At 48.1% G+C, this 13,087-nt stretch overlaps 2 protein-coding genes across 2 annotated transcripts in view; one reads left to right on the top strand and one right to left on the bottom strand.

Annotated features, from left to right (window-relative positions):
* Positions 1-38: 38 nt before the first annotated feature.
* HNRNPUL2 (heterogeneous nuclear ribonucleoprotein U-like 2) lies at positions 39-9,248 on the bottom strand. The gene is made up of 14 exons (XM_006875021.1): positions 8,711-9,248; positions 6,606-6,741; positions 6,252-6,328; positions 5,570-5,709; positions 5,202-5,292; positions 4,990-5,102; positions 4,504-4,767; positions 4,218-4,340; positions 3,752-3,880; positions 3,052-3,220; positions 1,544-1,744; positions 594-667; positions 226-333; positions 39-119 (listed from the first exon to the last, which is right to left on the bottom strand). Exons 1-14 carry the CDS (start codon positions 9,246-9,248, stop codon positions 39-41), a joined length of 2,244 nt encoding a protein of 747 aa, XP_006875083.1.
* A 1,890-nt stretch (positions 9,249-11,138) lies between these two features.
* Positions 11,139-13,087, top strand: part of TTC9C (tetratricopeptide repeat domain 9C) — a 10,482-nt gene continuing 8,533 nt past the window's right edge. The window contains exon 1 of the mRNA XM_006875022.1: positions 11,139-11,376. Coding sequence (XP_006875084.1) covers positions 11,139-11,376 — 238 coding nt within the window. The remainder of the gene's footprint in view (positions 11,377-13,087) is intronic.

The following is a 13,087-nucleotide window of genomic DNA, read 5'->3' on the forward strand; positions in this document are numbered from 1 at the left end:
TTCAGCTTCATGGCTGACCGGCGACCGTGACAGGGGCTTCACCGATACCCGTGGTAGTCGTAGTAGTTCCTGTAGTAGCGGGGTCTGTCCTGGGGGGGGTGGTAGTAGTAATTCTGCCACTAGAAGAGAGGGGAGACCCCATCACTGGGCGCCAGAGCTGGCTCAGGCTGGCGAGGCAAGGCTGATGGTGCCCCCTCGCCCCAGCTGTCCCAGGAAGACACTTACATCCCGATTGTACTGTCTGTAATAGTCTCTGTATCTGTTGTACTCATAGTCACGGCTGTAGTACCGATCGTAGTCACCCCTGTAGCGATCGTAGAAATGACGGTAACCCTGAGGAGCGACAAAGAGATGGAGCCAAGATGGATGGGCTTTTCACATCATAACCCACTGCGGTTCCCTCAGAGGAGACACAGCTTAGCTTGGTATGATCAACAGGCTTCGTTTCTCCCACAAGAAAGTCTTTCAGGGGAACACATTGAACAGGCAAAACCCTAAACCCTAGAACACAGCCCAAACCACTCTGCTTCCCCAAGCAAATAGGAATGGCTATCACAGCCCAGAGGGAGGCGCAGAAGGAGAGCTGCACTCACCCCTCTGCTTCCAGACTGCCCCCAGTACTGCTGCCCGTAGGCCCGGTTGTCGTAGCCTCGGCGCTGCCCGCCCACTGGAAGAGAAACGGAGAGTGCGCTCAGACAGCTGGCGAGGGGTCCTGGCTGAGTGGCAATCAAAAAGTCGGAGCCAAAAGGCAACTCTGGGGGGTGGAAGGCCTGCCCACATCAGGCTTACACAGTGGTAACTAAAACACCAGCCTGGACCTTCCAAAGTCTGAGGGGAAGGTGGGGAAAAGGGAGAAGAAAACCAAGCTACCTTGCTTTGGACACTCCCCCACTCCTAAGGTGGCTGGAAATGTGGTATCAAAATTGCCATTCAAAGAACCACAGACCTTCAGCCCTGGAAGGGGTCTAAGACATCCCATAACCCATTCCCATCAGTTTATACAAGTGAAAACAGATTTTGGACCCTAAGCTCCCTGTGGGCAGACGCTTGGAAAGCCAACACCAAGCACAGAACAGACACTCAACATTTCTTACTGACTGACATACAGACACATGTTTAAAGGGCAGTGTAGCTATACTGAGGGTCTAACCGACAAAGACACTGGGTTGGGGGACAGGATGAATTCCACTAGTGATCACTACTGTTCTTTGTAACTCAACATCATTTTCTGTTTTGTTTCAACAGAACTGAAGAATGCATTTACTTTTTGGTCTACACAGTGGGTTTGATCAGCCTGAGCGTGAACGTGACTGCAAACTCTTCAGGTATACAGACCAGTGAGTGGGGAGCCACATCTAACAAGGAAGAGTAAGCATTCAACATCACTTTCCCAGCAAACAAACACACAAAGCACCGAGCTCCACAGAGAAGGGACTTCCTCGCTACTAGTAATATGGTTTCCTCGACCTTCTCCTATGGGTCCGGTTGGACTCAGCACAAAGAACAGATGGAGGCTGGGAACAGGCAGGTCCCTGGGACTTACCATAGCCTTGACCTCGACTTCGGTTCTGCCGGTTGCGTTTGTTTCGATTGTTTCGGCGGTTTGTCCGCTTCTCAGAGGGCGGCAGCAGCTTCCTTGCCTCCTCCTTGTACTTAGTGACAATGGGCTGAGCTTCCTCCTTCTCCAGCTCTCCGTAGGTCACCTCATCCATGTAGTCACATTTTTCAGGCAGAGAGAAGTTGGCTATGAGAGTAAGAGAGGCGTGTGAGCCTGCCTAGTGCACAGATGGATAAGAGCTCATGATGAAACAACAGTAGACAAAGTGTGCGTCTAAACCTCACCTACTCTCGCACAAAAACAGGCCTAGTTCACACTCATATGTAGGTGATCAAATTCAATTTTCCCTAAACTGCAAGAGCCCCAAGCAAAGGGCTCCCTGCAAACTGCTGATTTACAAGTTCACAAGTTATACATAATACACGAGGGTGGCCTGGGCGCTGAGTTCTTATCAGGAGAAAAGGAGGTAGCCAGAGACTAAACAGTAACTGAGAAAGTTTTAGTGTTTGTTAGATAAAATGTTAAGAAATACACTTCTAAGAGACTCTATGAAAAACTGACCCATGCCTGACAGCATCTACTCTAACAGAAGTCTCCTTTACCACCTGAACTTGACGGGCCAGTTTGCCACCTGCCAGTTTCTACAGTTCAAGTTCAGAGGCTGAGGCCCAGTAGGAATCCTATTCAATGGGCTTTCATGATTCTTAGTTGAGTCCAGTTAACCTTCAGTGTTAGGAAACTGCACTCAAAGCACCTCAATAGTAGTAATGGAACACACTCGAGAGACTCCAGCTCACACGCCTAGGAATGACAGCCTCTGGAGGGCCAGTAAGACATAGGGCCGAGAGGGCTGCCAAACTAAAGGCAGCAAGGGGGCAATCACACTACCAGAACCCAGGAAGTTGAGTCATCCAAGGTGGTTAACTGCCCCGTGGGCACCCTGCTCTAAAGGTATTTCCTAGATTTTTTATTTCAGCCACACCCCAAGAGAAATAAACACAAAAAACAGCAACAGGCCTAACACGATGCCAGAAATCATGATAAACCAATGACAATGTTCATTCCAACCACATTTCGTTTGGAATGAGAGTAATCCCCGCCTCCCCTCTAGAATATAAATCTCACAAAGGCAGAGTTTAATTTCATTCACTGCTGTCGCTCCCCTGCCCCCGTGCCTAGGACAAGGTTGAGCAAACAGAGGGCCTTGCGTCAATATTTACTGAATGAGTAGCTGGTGGCTCAGTGTTACTCGAGTTGCTATTGCCCCAGAAGTCTCTCATTCTTTTATATCTTTTTGTATCTTATCCCAAGTGACTCTGAGACACTCCTGCTTCCCTCTTCTCGTAGCTCATTCACTTCCCTACAAATTAAGTTGCTCTTCTTCAGATTACACGTCCCATGTGGAGAATCCAATCCCTCCAGGTGCAGAGAGGCCCCGTCAGGTGTTCACTGAGCAAAGACAGGCCCCCTTAAGTTGTGGGGCTTGAGCCCACCTTTCATCTCTAGCATTATCGACTCAGGCACATCATCCCCCTCCACTTCCTTTCTCAGCTCCAGCCTCTTCTTCCAGTCCTCCTCATTAGGGACGACCACCACCACCTTCCGAGAGAAGGTCTTAAACAGCAACAGCTTCCGCCTTTGGCCAGAGTTGTACACATTACACTAGAGACAGAAATAAGAATACACATTTTAGGAATAAAAATCACCACGTAAATGCAAGCAGAACACTTTTTAGCATCTTTTCTTAGTGAGGCATGAAGTTAGAGGTCTATGTCTACCCTCTCCTTTAATTCCTCAAACTCTACATGACCAGTATCATCTTGTGTTTGTACATCAGGAAAACTAAGACTCTGAGAGAGGTTAAGGGACTTGTCCAAGGCCACAAACTACTGAACGGTGGAGCCAAGAATCCCAACAAACTCCAAGGTCTGTTCCATTGCCTCTATTTTACTATAGTGTGGCTTCAGATACTCTGGCAAAAACAGTAAAGGTATCTCTAAGTTCAGAAAAACATCACAACCAAGTTGGTTATAATTAGGTGGCCTGCTTCTGTTCCTAAATTCAGTCTCTCTCTCCACACATGTTCCCATGTAACAGTACCATCATGTGATTAGACAGATGTCAGAACCTTCACCTTTACATCACCTGTAAAATCAGGCTTCATCAGGCTGCAAACGCGTGTCTGAACAGTACCTGGTCAAGAATGAAGTTCCTCTTTGTCCGGGAAGCAATCTGAACCAGTTTACTAAGGCACTGGGAGGCTTGCTGAACTAAAAGGTCTCGACTTTTGGGGTCCACTTCTGGTTCCTCAGGCCCCTTCGTCTGGTGAGTTTGAAAGGAAGTGAGGAGAAAGAAAGAAGTTATGCAGCAAATCAGAGCCCAAGAATCACTGCTACATGTCACCTCTTTCAAAAGCCACCAAAGCGATCACATAAATTTATTCCATTGCAGTCTCAATATGGACACTTGATAGATATCCACCTGCTTTTAAAAACTGGGCAACAAAACAGAGGAATACAAATCCTTTTTATAGACACAATAGGGAAAGACCCAATCCCCAGACACCGAATAACGAATCCCACTGAGGACAGCTTAGGAGTTTCTTGGTGCCTCTAGAGCAAATACTACAGCTGGCTTAGCCCCACCCTCAGCGACTCACCCTCATTTGATTGAGCACAGTTTCAGCTCCCAGAACATTGTATCTTTTCTCAGGGTTTTCTTTTGTATATTTCAGTGCCCATTGGGTCTTTCCAGATCCAGGTAGACCAACCATCAGAATCACCTTCAGGAAAACAGAAGCAGGAATGCAAGGAACAAATAAACGGGGGCCAGGTGAGTCAGGCTCACCTCAAGTTTCTCCCTTGCCCTGGGTGCAGCTTTGAGAAGAGAAGACCTGGGAGAGCGTGCCCACCCTCCACTGCATTTCTGCATACCGTGTGGCATACCTCACACTCCTCTAGGGTCTTGGGAGGGGCTGCAGTGCGCACCCTCTCTTCAACAGGTACAGCATGGATGAACACAAACTCTTCGGGTGAGGGGAAAAAGGGCTCCTCCTTCTGACCAAAGTTTAATTCTATGACACAATTTTTGCAGAGGACATGGGGTAGGAGAGCCCGGTCAGCCAGAGATTCCTTGTTGATCCGGAATGCCACACCTAAGTCTTCTCCATTCTTGGAGAATGAGAGTTCTACTTCTTCAGTCTCAAAATTCTACAATGACAAAACACAAGAGCACTCACTCATGGGCTTGCAGGGGTTAAGACTTATTCAATCTTACAGCTTAACTTTTTTAAAAAACTCATGTGTCAGACAACCCAACTAAGTAAGCAATGCATCAAATGCCTGAGAGTGGGCAGTTGATGGGAAGCACAATTGAATTCCCAGTGTCTTCTATCCTGTCCTCACTAATTACCCACAACTTTCAAGACTTACAGCAAAGCAGCCAATGACATCATTCTCTCCAAAAGTCTGGCCAAACTCCTCAAACTGTCCATTCTCTGCCTTAAGTCCTCGCCCATCGAATCCATACGAAAACTCATCCTCACCTAAAGTAGATGACAAATTAGTGATCTAAACACAAACTCTCCATAGAGAAAGCAATAGGACAGCAAGCATTAATGAGGGAATAAAAATAATAATTTTACCAAGTTGTGGAAGGGAAAAATCAAGAGACCACCCAACTCGAAGAAGAGACACCTCTGTGCAGCCTTCTTTCATTGGGAGATTCTGGGTCACCTAGCCAAATCAGAAAAGCAATTCTCAGCTCCTTTGCCCAACTCAGAGCAGAGAGACAATGTTTCTATCACCACTGAAAACAACAAATACGACAACTAACATCCAACTAACAATTGTTACTTTAATCCAACCAAATCCACGGGGTCCTTTCTCAGCTAATGGCACTAAGATTATCACCAAACTGTGGTATTTTCTTCTACTTCAATTAAATACTGAAGAACAAGGGTCCAGTATGTGAACAACTGAATAAAAGAATGGTCTCAATGACGTTTACTACCTTGGCCTCAAAGCAGACTTTCCCTTTTGTCACTCCGTAAGTACTCCTTGCTCCAGACCAAAGGGTAGGGAACTTCTCTGAGAAAAGTGGCTGCCCTCCATAGCGGTCTTTGCTCACTTGAAAATGGAGATCCGAGGTATCTGTGAAGAGAGAAGCAATTCATTTGTTTCAACGTCCAACACATGAAAGGCCCAAACGGGTTAAAATATGCCCAGTTATGACCCTATCCAGAGAAGCAGTGACACCACAGATGGAGGCAGAGACGGATGACATGCAGAGATGGAGTGGCTGGGGACTCTGGACTCAGGAAGGGAGACGGCTGTGTGCTGATGGCTGGGGGGCAGGCTTGTGGGGTGTGCCCTTTGGTTGTCTGAATGATTGTATATTCCTGAGTGCTTTGGTGTACATCCAAAAAAACAGAGGGAATGGAAGCAAACACTATCGAATGATGGTGCATGGAGGGGACTGTAATCATTGCAATGAAATATGATAGGATGAATGTAAAGCTGATGTTCTCCTGTAAACTATCACCCAATTCCTAATAGAAACTTAAAAAAAAAAAAAAAAGGCCAGTTATGAAAAATGGATACTAAGTTTCCCACATGCAGGCCAGAAGTTGCAATCTCTAAAACCACTCTTAAGATTAGTTTCAAAAACCCCGAGCTGTCTGCTTTATACATACAAGTGTCCAGGTTCACAAGGGTTTGATCCTCCTCCTCCTCTTTTGCTTCTTCTTCAGTGGGTGGTGGAGACTTTGAGCTATGCACAGGAGACAAAAGCAAAGACAATGTAACCAAGGCCCTCTTCTTTGAGGGGTGTGTATTTTAAATTTTCAGTCAATATAAAATCCCAGCACACAGCTTCTTGCAACAAATGAGAAAGGGCCACCAGAGCTTTCCAGGATAGATATGTTCTAAAATTTAGTCCTATAAAAACCTGTTTCCTTTTTAATCCACCCGCCTTCCAGCCTCTCCAATCAACATCAGGGACACCAAAAACAGACATTCCCTTCAAGGAAAGGGACCGTTTCCCTCACCGGCTGTGGTAAGCCTCCTCTCGGAATTCATAGTAAGCTCGGCCATGTTCATCCTTCTCATCCCGCTGTCTCTTTACCCCCCGCCGCTCACCATCTGAGCCTGCTGGTTTTGACTTTTCACTATCTTGATCATCTCCTACAAAAAGGAGGGAAAGAAAATCAAGCAGTTTTTATATTGGTGTGCAGAATTAGCTCAGAACCAAAGAAACTAGAGGAGGGGCTGAGTAACGGTCTCATCAGAAGGGCCAGGTTATTCCTACTACGCCCACAAGATTTCATTTCCAAAGATCACCTTCCTGCCATTGGCTGGGATTTTATTATGGAAAACAAAAAATAAAAGAAATAACATGGAACATTACAGGTTAATTACAGCTAACACATTAGATAAAAACGGGGCAATTTGTGCATTCTAAATGTACTGGGTGAAATCAGGTCAGACTGCAGTTTCTTTTCCATATGACATAAGAAGAAACATACTCTAAATCATTAAAAGTCACGATCTTTATAGGCTAATTTCACTCTGACTCCAGATGGTCAGATTTGAGCGTCAACAGTTAGCACTTCGTACATATCTTCCTGCACTTTCACAGCTTGAGGATACATACTTCTACAGCCTCATTTCGTTAGTTTTTAAAGAGCTTGTCTTTCCATCTTTAAAATGCACAGCCATGGCCTGACTTCTGTAGAAACAGACTCAGGTCCATGGCACAAAGCTGTACTTTCATCATGGATCTTTACTGAAACTTACAAGAGCAAATTATGAAGTCACAAGGGACCCATAAATAATACTGCACCCTCAATTTGGGGCAAAAAGGTGGTGTCGTATATTTAGCAACATTCTTTGTAAGAGGAAAACACCCTGGATTTTTTTCTTACTGTACTTTGCAACAGTACAGACGGTTTTTGAATAATTATTTCTTTAAAACAGTTATTCCCATCCTCAAAATTTTTGTTACTTACTGTTTGGAAGAATATAAAGGTTATGTAATAGGATTTCTGTTCCAGGCCACAGGACAAACTATCTGCAAGTTGCATGTGACTGTCATAGAGTGGGTTCCAATCATAGGACAGAACGCAGTAGCAACCCAAAAAGTATCGTGAAAAGAACAGCAGCAATCCAGTTGACAGGAAGACTTAGTTTGCCTCCGGACTGACAGTTACTGTAAGGATCAGCTCTAGTCATCCCCTCACTTCAAAAGAAGAAAGGTCACTGCCTGGGGCAAAGCTGTGTGGCTCCTCCACAAGGTTATCCACTGGATCTCAATATCATTTCCATTCAGGAAATCAGGGGGGACCTGAAATGTAAAAGGCTAGTACAACTGTCTAGCCAATCTATAAATATGCCCATCTGGCGATACAATACGGTGGAGACTCAAATGTAAAGCTAAGGATACAGCCAAGGTGAAAGCTCTAAGATAGGTCCGGTAACGAACTCACTCTAAATGGACTAGGTGAGAGCGTTCTCTGCACTAGTAACCAATTAAACCGGACACCCACAAACTCCATCGAGGCTGTTCCCCTTGCAGCTAAAACCAAGAGCAAGGTTAGCTTTCCCGGAATTCTCTGCGTGGCTCAACCTCTAAAACTGTGCTTGTCATGGGGCGAGGCGTAAAACTTAGTCGGACTTCGTTTACTGCTTAATTATTTTTATGGCGAAGTCAACAGTCAGATAGCCCAGAAGCCTACGCCTCCAACTGTCGAGGGGGGGGGGTGTCTGGCTGTCGGTGTGATCGCCAATTCCTTGGCGCGTTTGGGGTTCTGGGAGGGAGAAGCATTAGGGCTGGAGACCACTCCACAGGTGCCCTGGACAGTGCCCGTGCAGAACCAGTCACCTCCATTCTACCATCAAGGAACCAAGAGAGGCAAGAACCAGCCTCTTGCAGAGCGGGGCAGAGCGGGCCACGCCAGTGGCGACCACACGGCCCAGAAAAGTGGATCGGAGATGCAAACCCTCTCCCCGGGGGAGTCCCACCAAAAGCAACTGGGCCCTCACACTTCCAAGTAAGTAAGAACAGGGGCGGGATCGAACCCCACGATGCAGGGCGGGGTGCTAGATCGGGGCGCACCCGGCAGTTGGGAGCCAGGCTCCGCTGCCAGCTCCTCACCCTGTTCCTCTGCGGCCTTGTCACCCGGCGCCTCGGATCCCGGAGTCTCGTCCCCGCTCTGTTCCTCGGGCTCGTCTTCCTCCCCCTTGCCGGTGCCCTGCTCTTCGCCACCGTTCACCCCACCTGACCCGGCCGTGGACTCCTCCGGCTGCTCGGAAGTATCGGGCTCGGGCGCGGCCTCTTCGGCTGCTTCCTCCGGGGGCTCCGGCGGCGGCTGCGCGGCCTGACCCGAGGCCTGGGCTGGGGGTAGCTCTTCGTCCTCGTCCTCAAGCAGCGCCTCATCGTCCTCCTCGTCCTCTTCTTCGTCGTCTTCTTCGTCCCCGCCCGGACCGCCGCCCGACGCGGCTACAGGCCGAGGCTCCGCCTTGCAGGCCCCGCCGGGCCCGGCCCCGCTACCGCCGGTCTCGTCCTCGAGCATCTCGGCGTCCAGCGCCTCCTGCAGCCGCTGCGCCAAATCCACTTTGAGGCCGCGCGAGTCCAGGCCCCGCCGCTGCAGCTCCGACCGCAGCTCGGTCACTTTCAGCCGCTTCACCTCCATCGCCGCCGCCGCCTCCTCCGCCTCCCGCCGCCTCCTCCCCTGCGAACCGTCGACCGAGCCCGACCGCGCAGGCGCTGGCGCCGCCGCCCGCCTCCGCCTCACGCGCCAGTCCTGAGCCCGCGCGAGCGAGCGCACGCGCGCACTCACGCACGCAATGAGGGCCGCGCGTAGCCTCCGCTACCTAATGTTTCTCTTTCCTTCTTCCCTCCCCTTTCCGCCCACGGAGCCCCAAACTACGCGACGGGAAGCTGGTTCCTCTCCAGCGCCCCTCAGTTCTACTACAGCGGGCGCGCGCCGAGAACGCTAGCTTGCCCCGCCTCCTTTCACCTCCTGGGCCAATCGTCGCTGGTGCTTTTACTGCGCAGCTGCATCAGAGGCCAAGACGGGAAAGGCTGGCAGTGACTCAAGTGCCTCGTAGCACGGAAGCGTGTGCGCGCCTGTTTTTCCGTACTTTCGGCTGAGGCTTCTGCGCAGTCGTCTGAACATCTTTCTCGTACGCCCCTCCCACTCCCTCTTCCGACTTCCAACTGCAGTCTGTAGCGTGTGCTTGCTAGTTTCTTCCTTAGTGTCTATGCAGGCAGCAGCTTCTTGAGAGTAAGAACAAATGACTGTTCTCCACTTGCTTAAAACGTGTTGCAACATAAAAACCTACTAGTAATTATTTTTCTGCTTACAAAAGGGCGCTCCAAAACTTGGGAACACTGAATCCCCAGACGCTCATCTTTCCTACAGTCTTATACTTCTGCCTAGCAATAGACGTCCAGACCCCGCCTTGCATTTCTCTCATTGGCCAGATTGAATAGTTATCTGCAGCTCTGGTTGGTCATCTGGTCTCATTCATATTTTTCCAATTGGCTGAGATGTCTAGGGACTTTTTTGAGTCGATCCGCCGGGGAGACTAAAGAGGCGGGGTCATTTCTGCGGGCCATTTTTTCCGATGCCGCTTCTGATAGGGCGCCGTGACGCTGTGCGCACGTCTCTTTGGATACAAAACTGTCGGGAGATCTGACCCTTACGTCTCTGTGCTTCCGCTTTAGACCCAAGTTCATTAGACTTCCGGGCTTAGGCGTTTGCCGAGTGCTGGGAACTGACCGCTGGGCTTGGATTTGCAACTGAGATGCTTATATGGCCGCTTTAGTCGCTAGCTCTGGGTTGTGGTACACGTACCTCATTCATAGTTCTCCAGCTGAGACCACAAATATCAACTAATGCTTGTTGAAAAAGTATAAATAAAGGGCTAGGATGGAGGCAAGTCCTCTTGATTGTTTTTAGCAGTCGTTCCCGCCTACTTCCTTCCACTTCCAGGTCAGGGGGGGTGTGTCCAAAAGAACCAAACCAAGCCAACTACCTTTGAGTAGATTCTGACTCACAGCAACCCTGTAGGATAGAATGCAGTAGAGCTGTCTCGTGTTTCCAAGGCTGTAACTCTTTCCACATCTTTCTTCGGTGCTACAGATGGTGGGTTCAAACCCTTGACCTTTTGGTTAGCAGCTGAGAGCTTTAACCACTGCACCACCAGGGCTTGTCCAAAAGAAAGGGGGAAGCAAATTCAGCCAGCGGTCGCGACGGCCACAATTCCTTGAGGGCCTTCGCTTTTTCAGAGATATCTTCATCCGAATTCACCCTTTATGAATCGCTTCATCTTTAACTTTCCTATCCCCACATCCCTTTCCTAGTTTGTGCCTGCATTTCTGGAGGTTGAAAATTATCATAGAGAGGAGAGGAAGGGGCTTTGGTGGAAACAAGCAAAGCTCACTTCTCAGGGTCCTACCCAGAGAAGGGTAATAATTCCTGCTTTCCTGAGTCATCTACCCAAATCAATTCTCTTGCTCCCATCCTCGGAGCTTCAGTCGCACCCAATTCCGCAGGAGTATTGGGTGATTAAGAATTATGGAGAAGCGCCTGCAGGAGGCTCAGCTGTACAAGGAAGAGGGCAACCAGCGCTACCGGGAAGGGAAGTACCGAGACGCCGTGAGTAGGTACCATCGAGCTCTGCTACAGCTGCGGGGTCTGGACCCAAGTCTGCCCTCCCCAATACCTAACCTAGGACCTCAGGGCCCGGCTCTCACACCTGAACAAGAAAACATGCTGCATACGACGCAGACAGACTGCTACAACAATTTAGCTGGTAAGAACAAGGCTGAAGGATGGGTGGAGAGTTACCAAGACGTGTGCAAGAAAATTCGCATTGGAAAATGCTTTTTGCTGTCATCCAGTTTCCCAGACACTAATTGGAATATTCACAATTTGTTGTGCTGTAGGATAAGCATTAGATTGCTGTCCACTCTTTGGAGACCTTATACAGGGTCCCTATGAATCAGAACTAACTGAAGGGCACTTGGCATCAATAACGGGGCCGGGGGAGGTATCTATGTACATTTTTATAGAAGATGCTTTTCAAACTTCATCTAGAACTTGTGTAAAACACAATGTCGCTTGTAAGGTGTACCTTTTGGTTGGTTGTTGATCCATGGAAGAGATTGTAACCATGGCAATGAAACTATATACAGTAGGATGAGTGTAAAGCTAATGTTCTCCCATGTAAACTATCACATAATTCACAGTAAAACATTTTTAAAAGTACACACAGTGTCACTGGGATTCACCCTTAGATTCAGATGTAGTGCTTATGAAGGGCCTAAAAGAGTGCATTTCTAACAAGTACCCTGGTGAAGTGGATGGCCCAGTACTTTGAAAAACAGTACCTTAAGGGATATTGCACACTAGAGAGGAAATACTGAACTTGGGGTTTGTTGTTGTTGTTAAGTGCCATCCAGTTGGTTCCGACTCATAGTGACCCTGTATAGGATTTCCAAAGAGCAGCTGGTAAACTTTAACTGCCGACCTTGCAGTTAAAAAGAGTTTGCAGTCCAGCACATTAACCCACAGCGCCACACCAGGGCTTTGAACTTGTGGTTAGAATATAGTTTCTTTAAGGGAAATATAAGGTATGGCAAAGAAGGCAGTGCTTCAGCTGGTCACGTAAGCCATTGGTCTTTGATGTTTTGGATAGCTTTTCTTCACTTCCTCATTATAAATCTGCTAGCTGGTAACTTGAGTACTAGACTTTTCCAGGACTGTAAAGTGCACTGGTGGTACAGTGGTCAAGCACTTGGCTGCTTACCAAAAGGTCGGCAGTTTGAGCCCACCAGTTACTCCGCAGGGGAAAGATGTGGCAACTTGTGTCTATACAGACTCACAGCCTTGGGAACCCTGTGGGGCAGTTTTCTGTCCTACAGGGTCGCTGTGAATCGGAATGGACTCTGCGGCAGTGAGTTTGGTTTTTGATTTTGGACTGGGACCGTGGAAAGCAACACACACTCAAAAGTGGTAAGATCTGCCACCATGTTTGAGCTGGTCACCATTGTTTCAAACTCTACCAATGAAGAGTTCTGGTTGCTATGCAATGTGCATGCTGCCCTTGTTTTCTAAGATAGTCTTGAGTTAAGAGATGGCTACCAGAGTTGGGATCACTGGGATTGTTCGGTGAAAGAATGTGACTTTGTTAGGCCAGTTCTGTGGCAAATAGATTAATCGTTTTTTAGCGCTGCCAAGTTGGTTCCAACTCATAGCGACCCTGTATAGGATTTCTGAGGAGTAGCTAGTGGATTTGAACCACCAACCTAGCTGTTCAAACCGACCTTGCGGTCTACTGCTAATTCTACACTGCCAAACCAGGAATCCATAGATGAATTGTAGAGCTAATGAACTTATTTTGCAGTTAATGACTTCATTCTTGGGTCAACCATCAACACTCATGGAAGCAGCAGTCAAGAAATCAAACGACATATTGCATTAGGCAAATCTGCTGCACAGGAACTTTTTAAAGTGTTGAAGAG

This window comes from Chrysochloris asiatica, unplaced genomic scaffold (assembly GCF_000296735.1).
Source record: "Chrysochloris asiatica unplaced genomic scaffold, ChrAsi1.0 scaffold00310, whole genome shotgun sequence".
NCBI classification, from domain to species: Eukaryota; Metazoa; Chordata; class Mammalia; order Afrosoricida; family Chrysochloridae; genus Chrysochloris; species Chrysochloris asiatica.

Excerpts from the sequence above, each read along its gene's own strand:
- HNRNPUL2 (XM_006875021.1), bottom strand. The coding sequence starts at position 9,248 with ATGGAGGTGAAGCGGCTGAAAGTGACCGAGCTGCGGTCGGAGCTGCAG. Across the intron at positions 5,103-5,201 it reads TTTTTCCCTTCCACAACTTG|GTGAGGATGAGTTTTCGTAT; the intron begins GTAAAATTATTA and ends CATCTACTTTAG. Across the intron at positions 3,221-3,751 it reads GGAACTTCATTCTTGACCAG|TGTAATGTGTACAACTCTGG; the intron begins GTACTGTTCAGA and ends TTCTGTCTCTAG.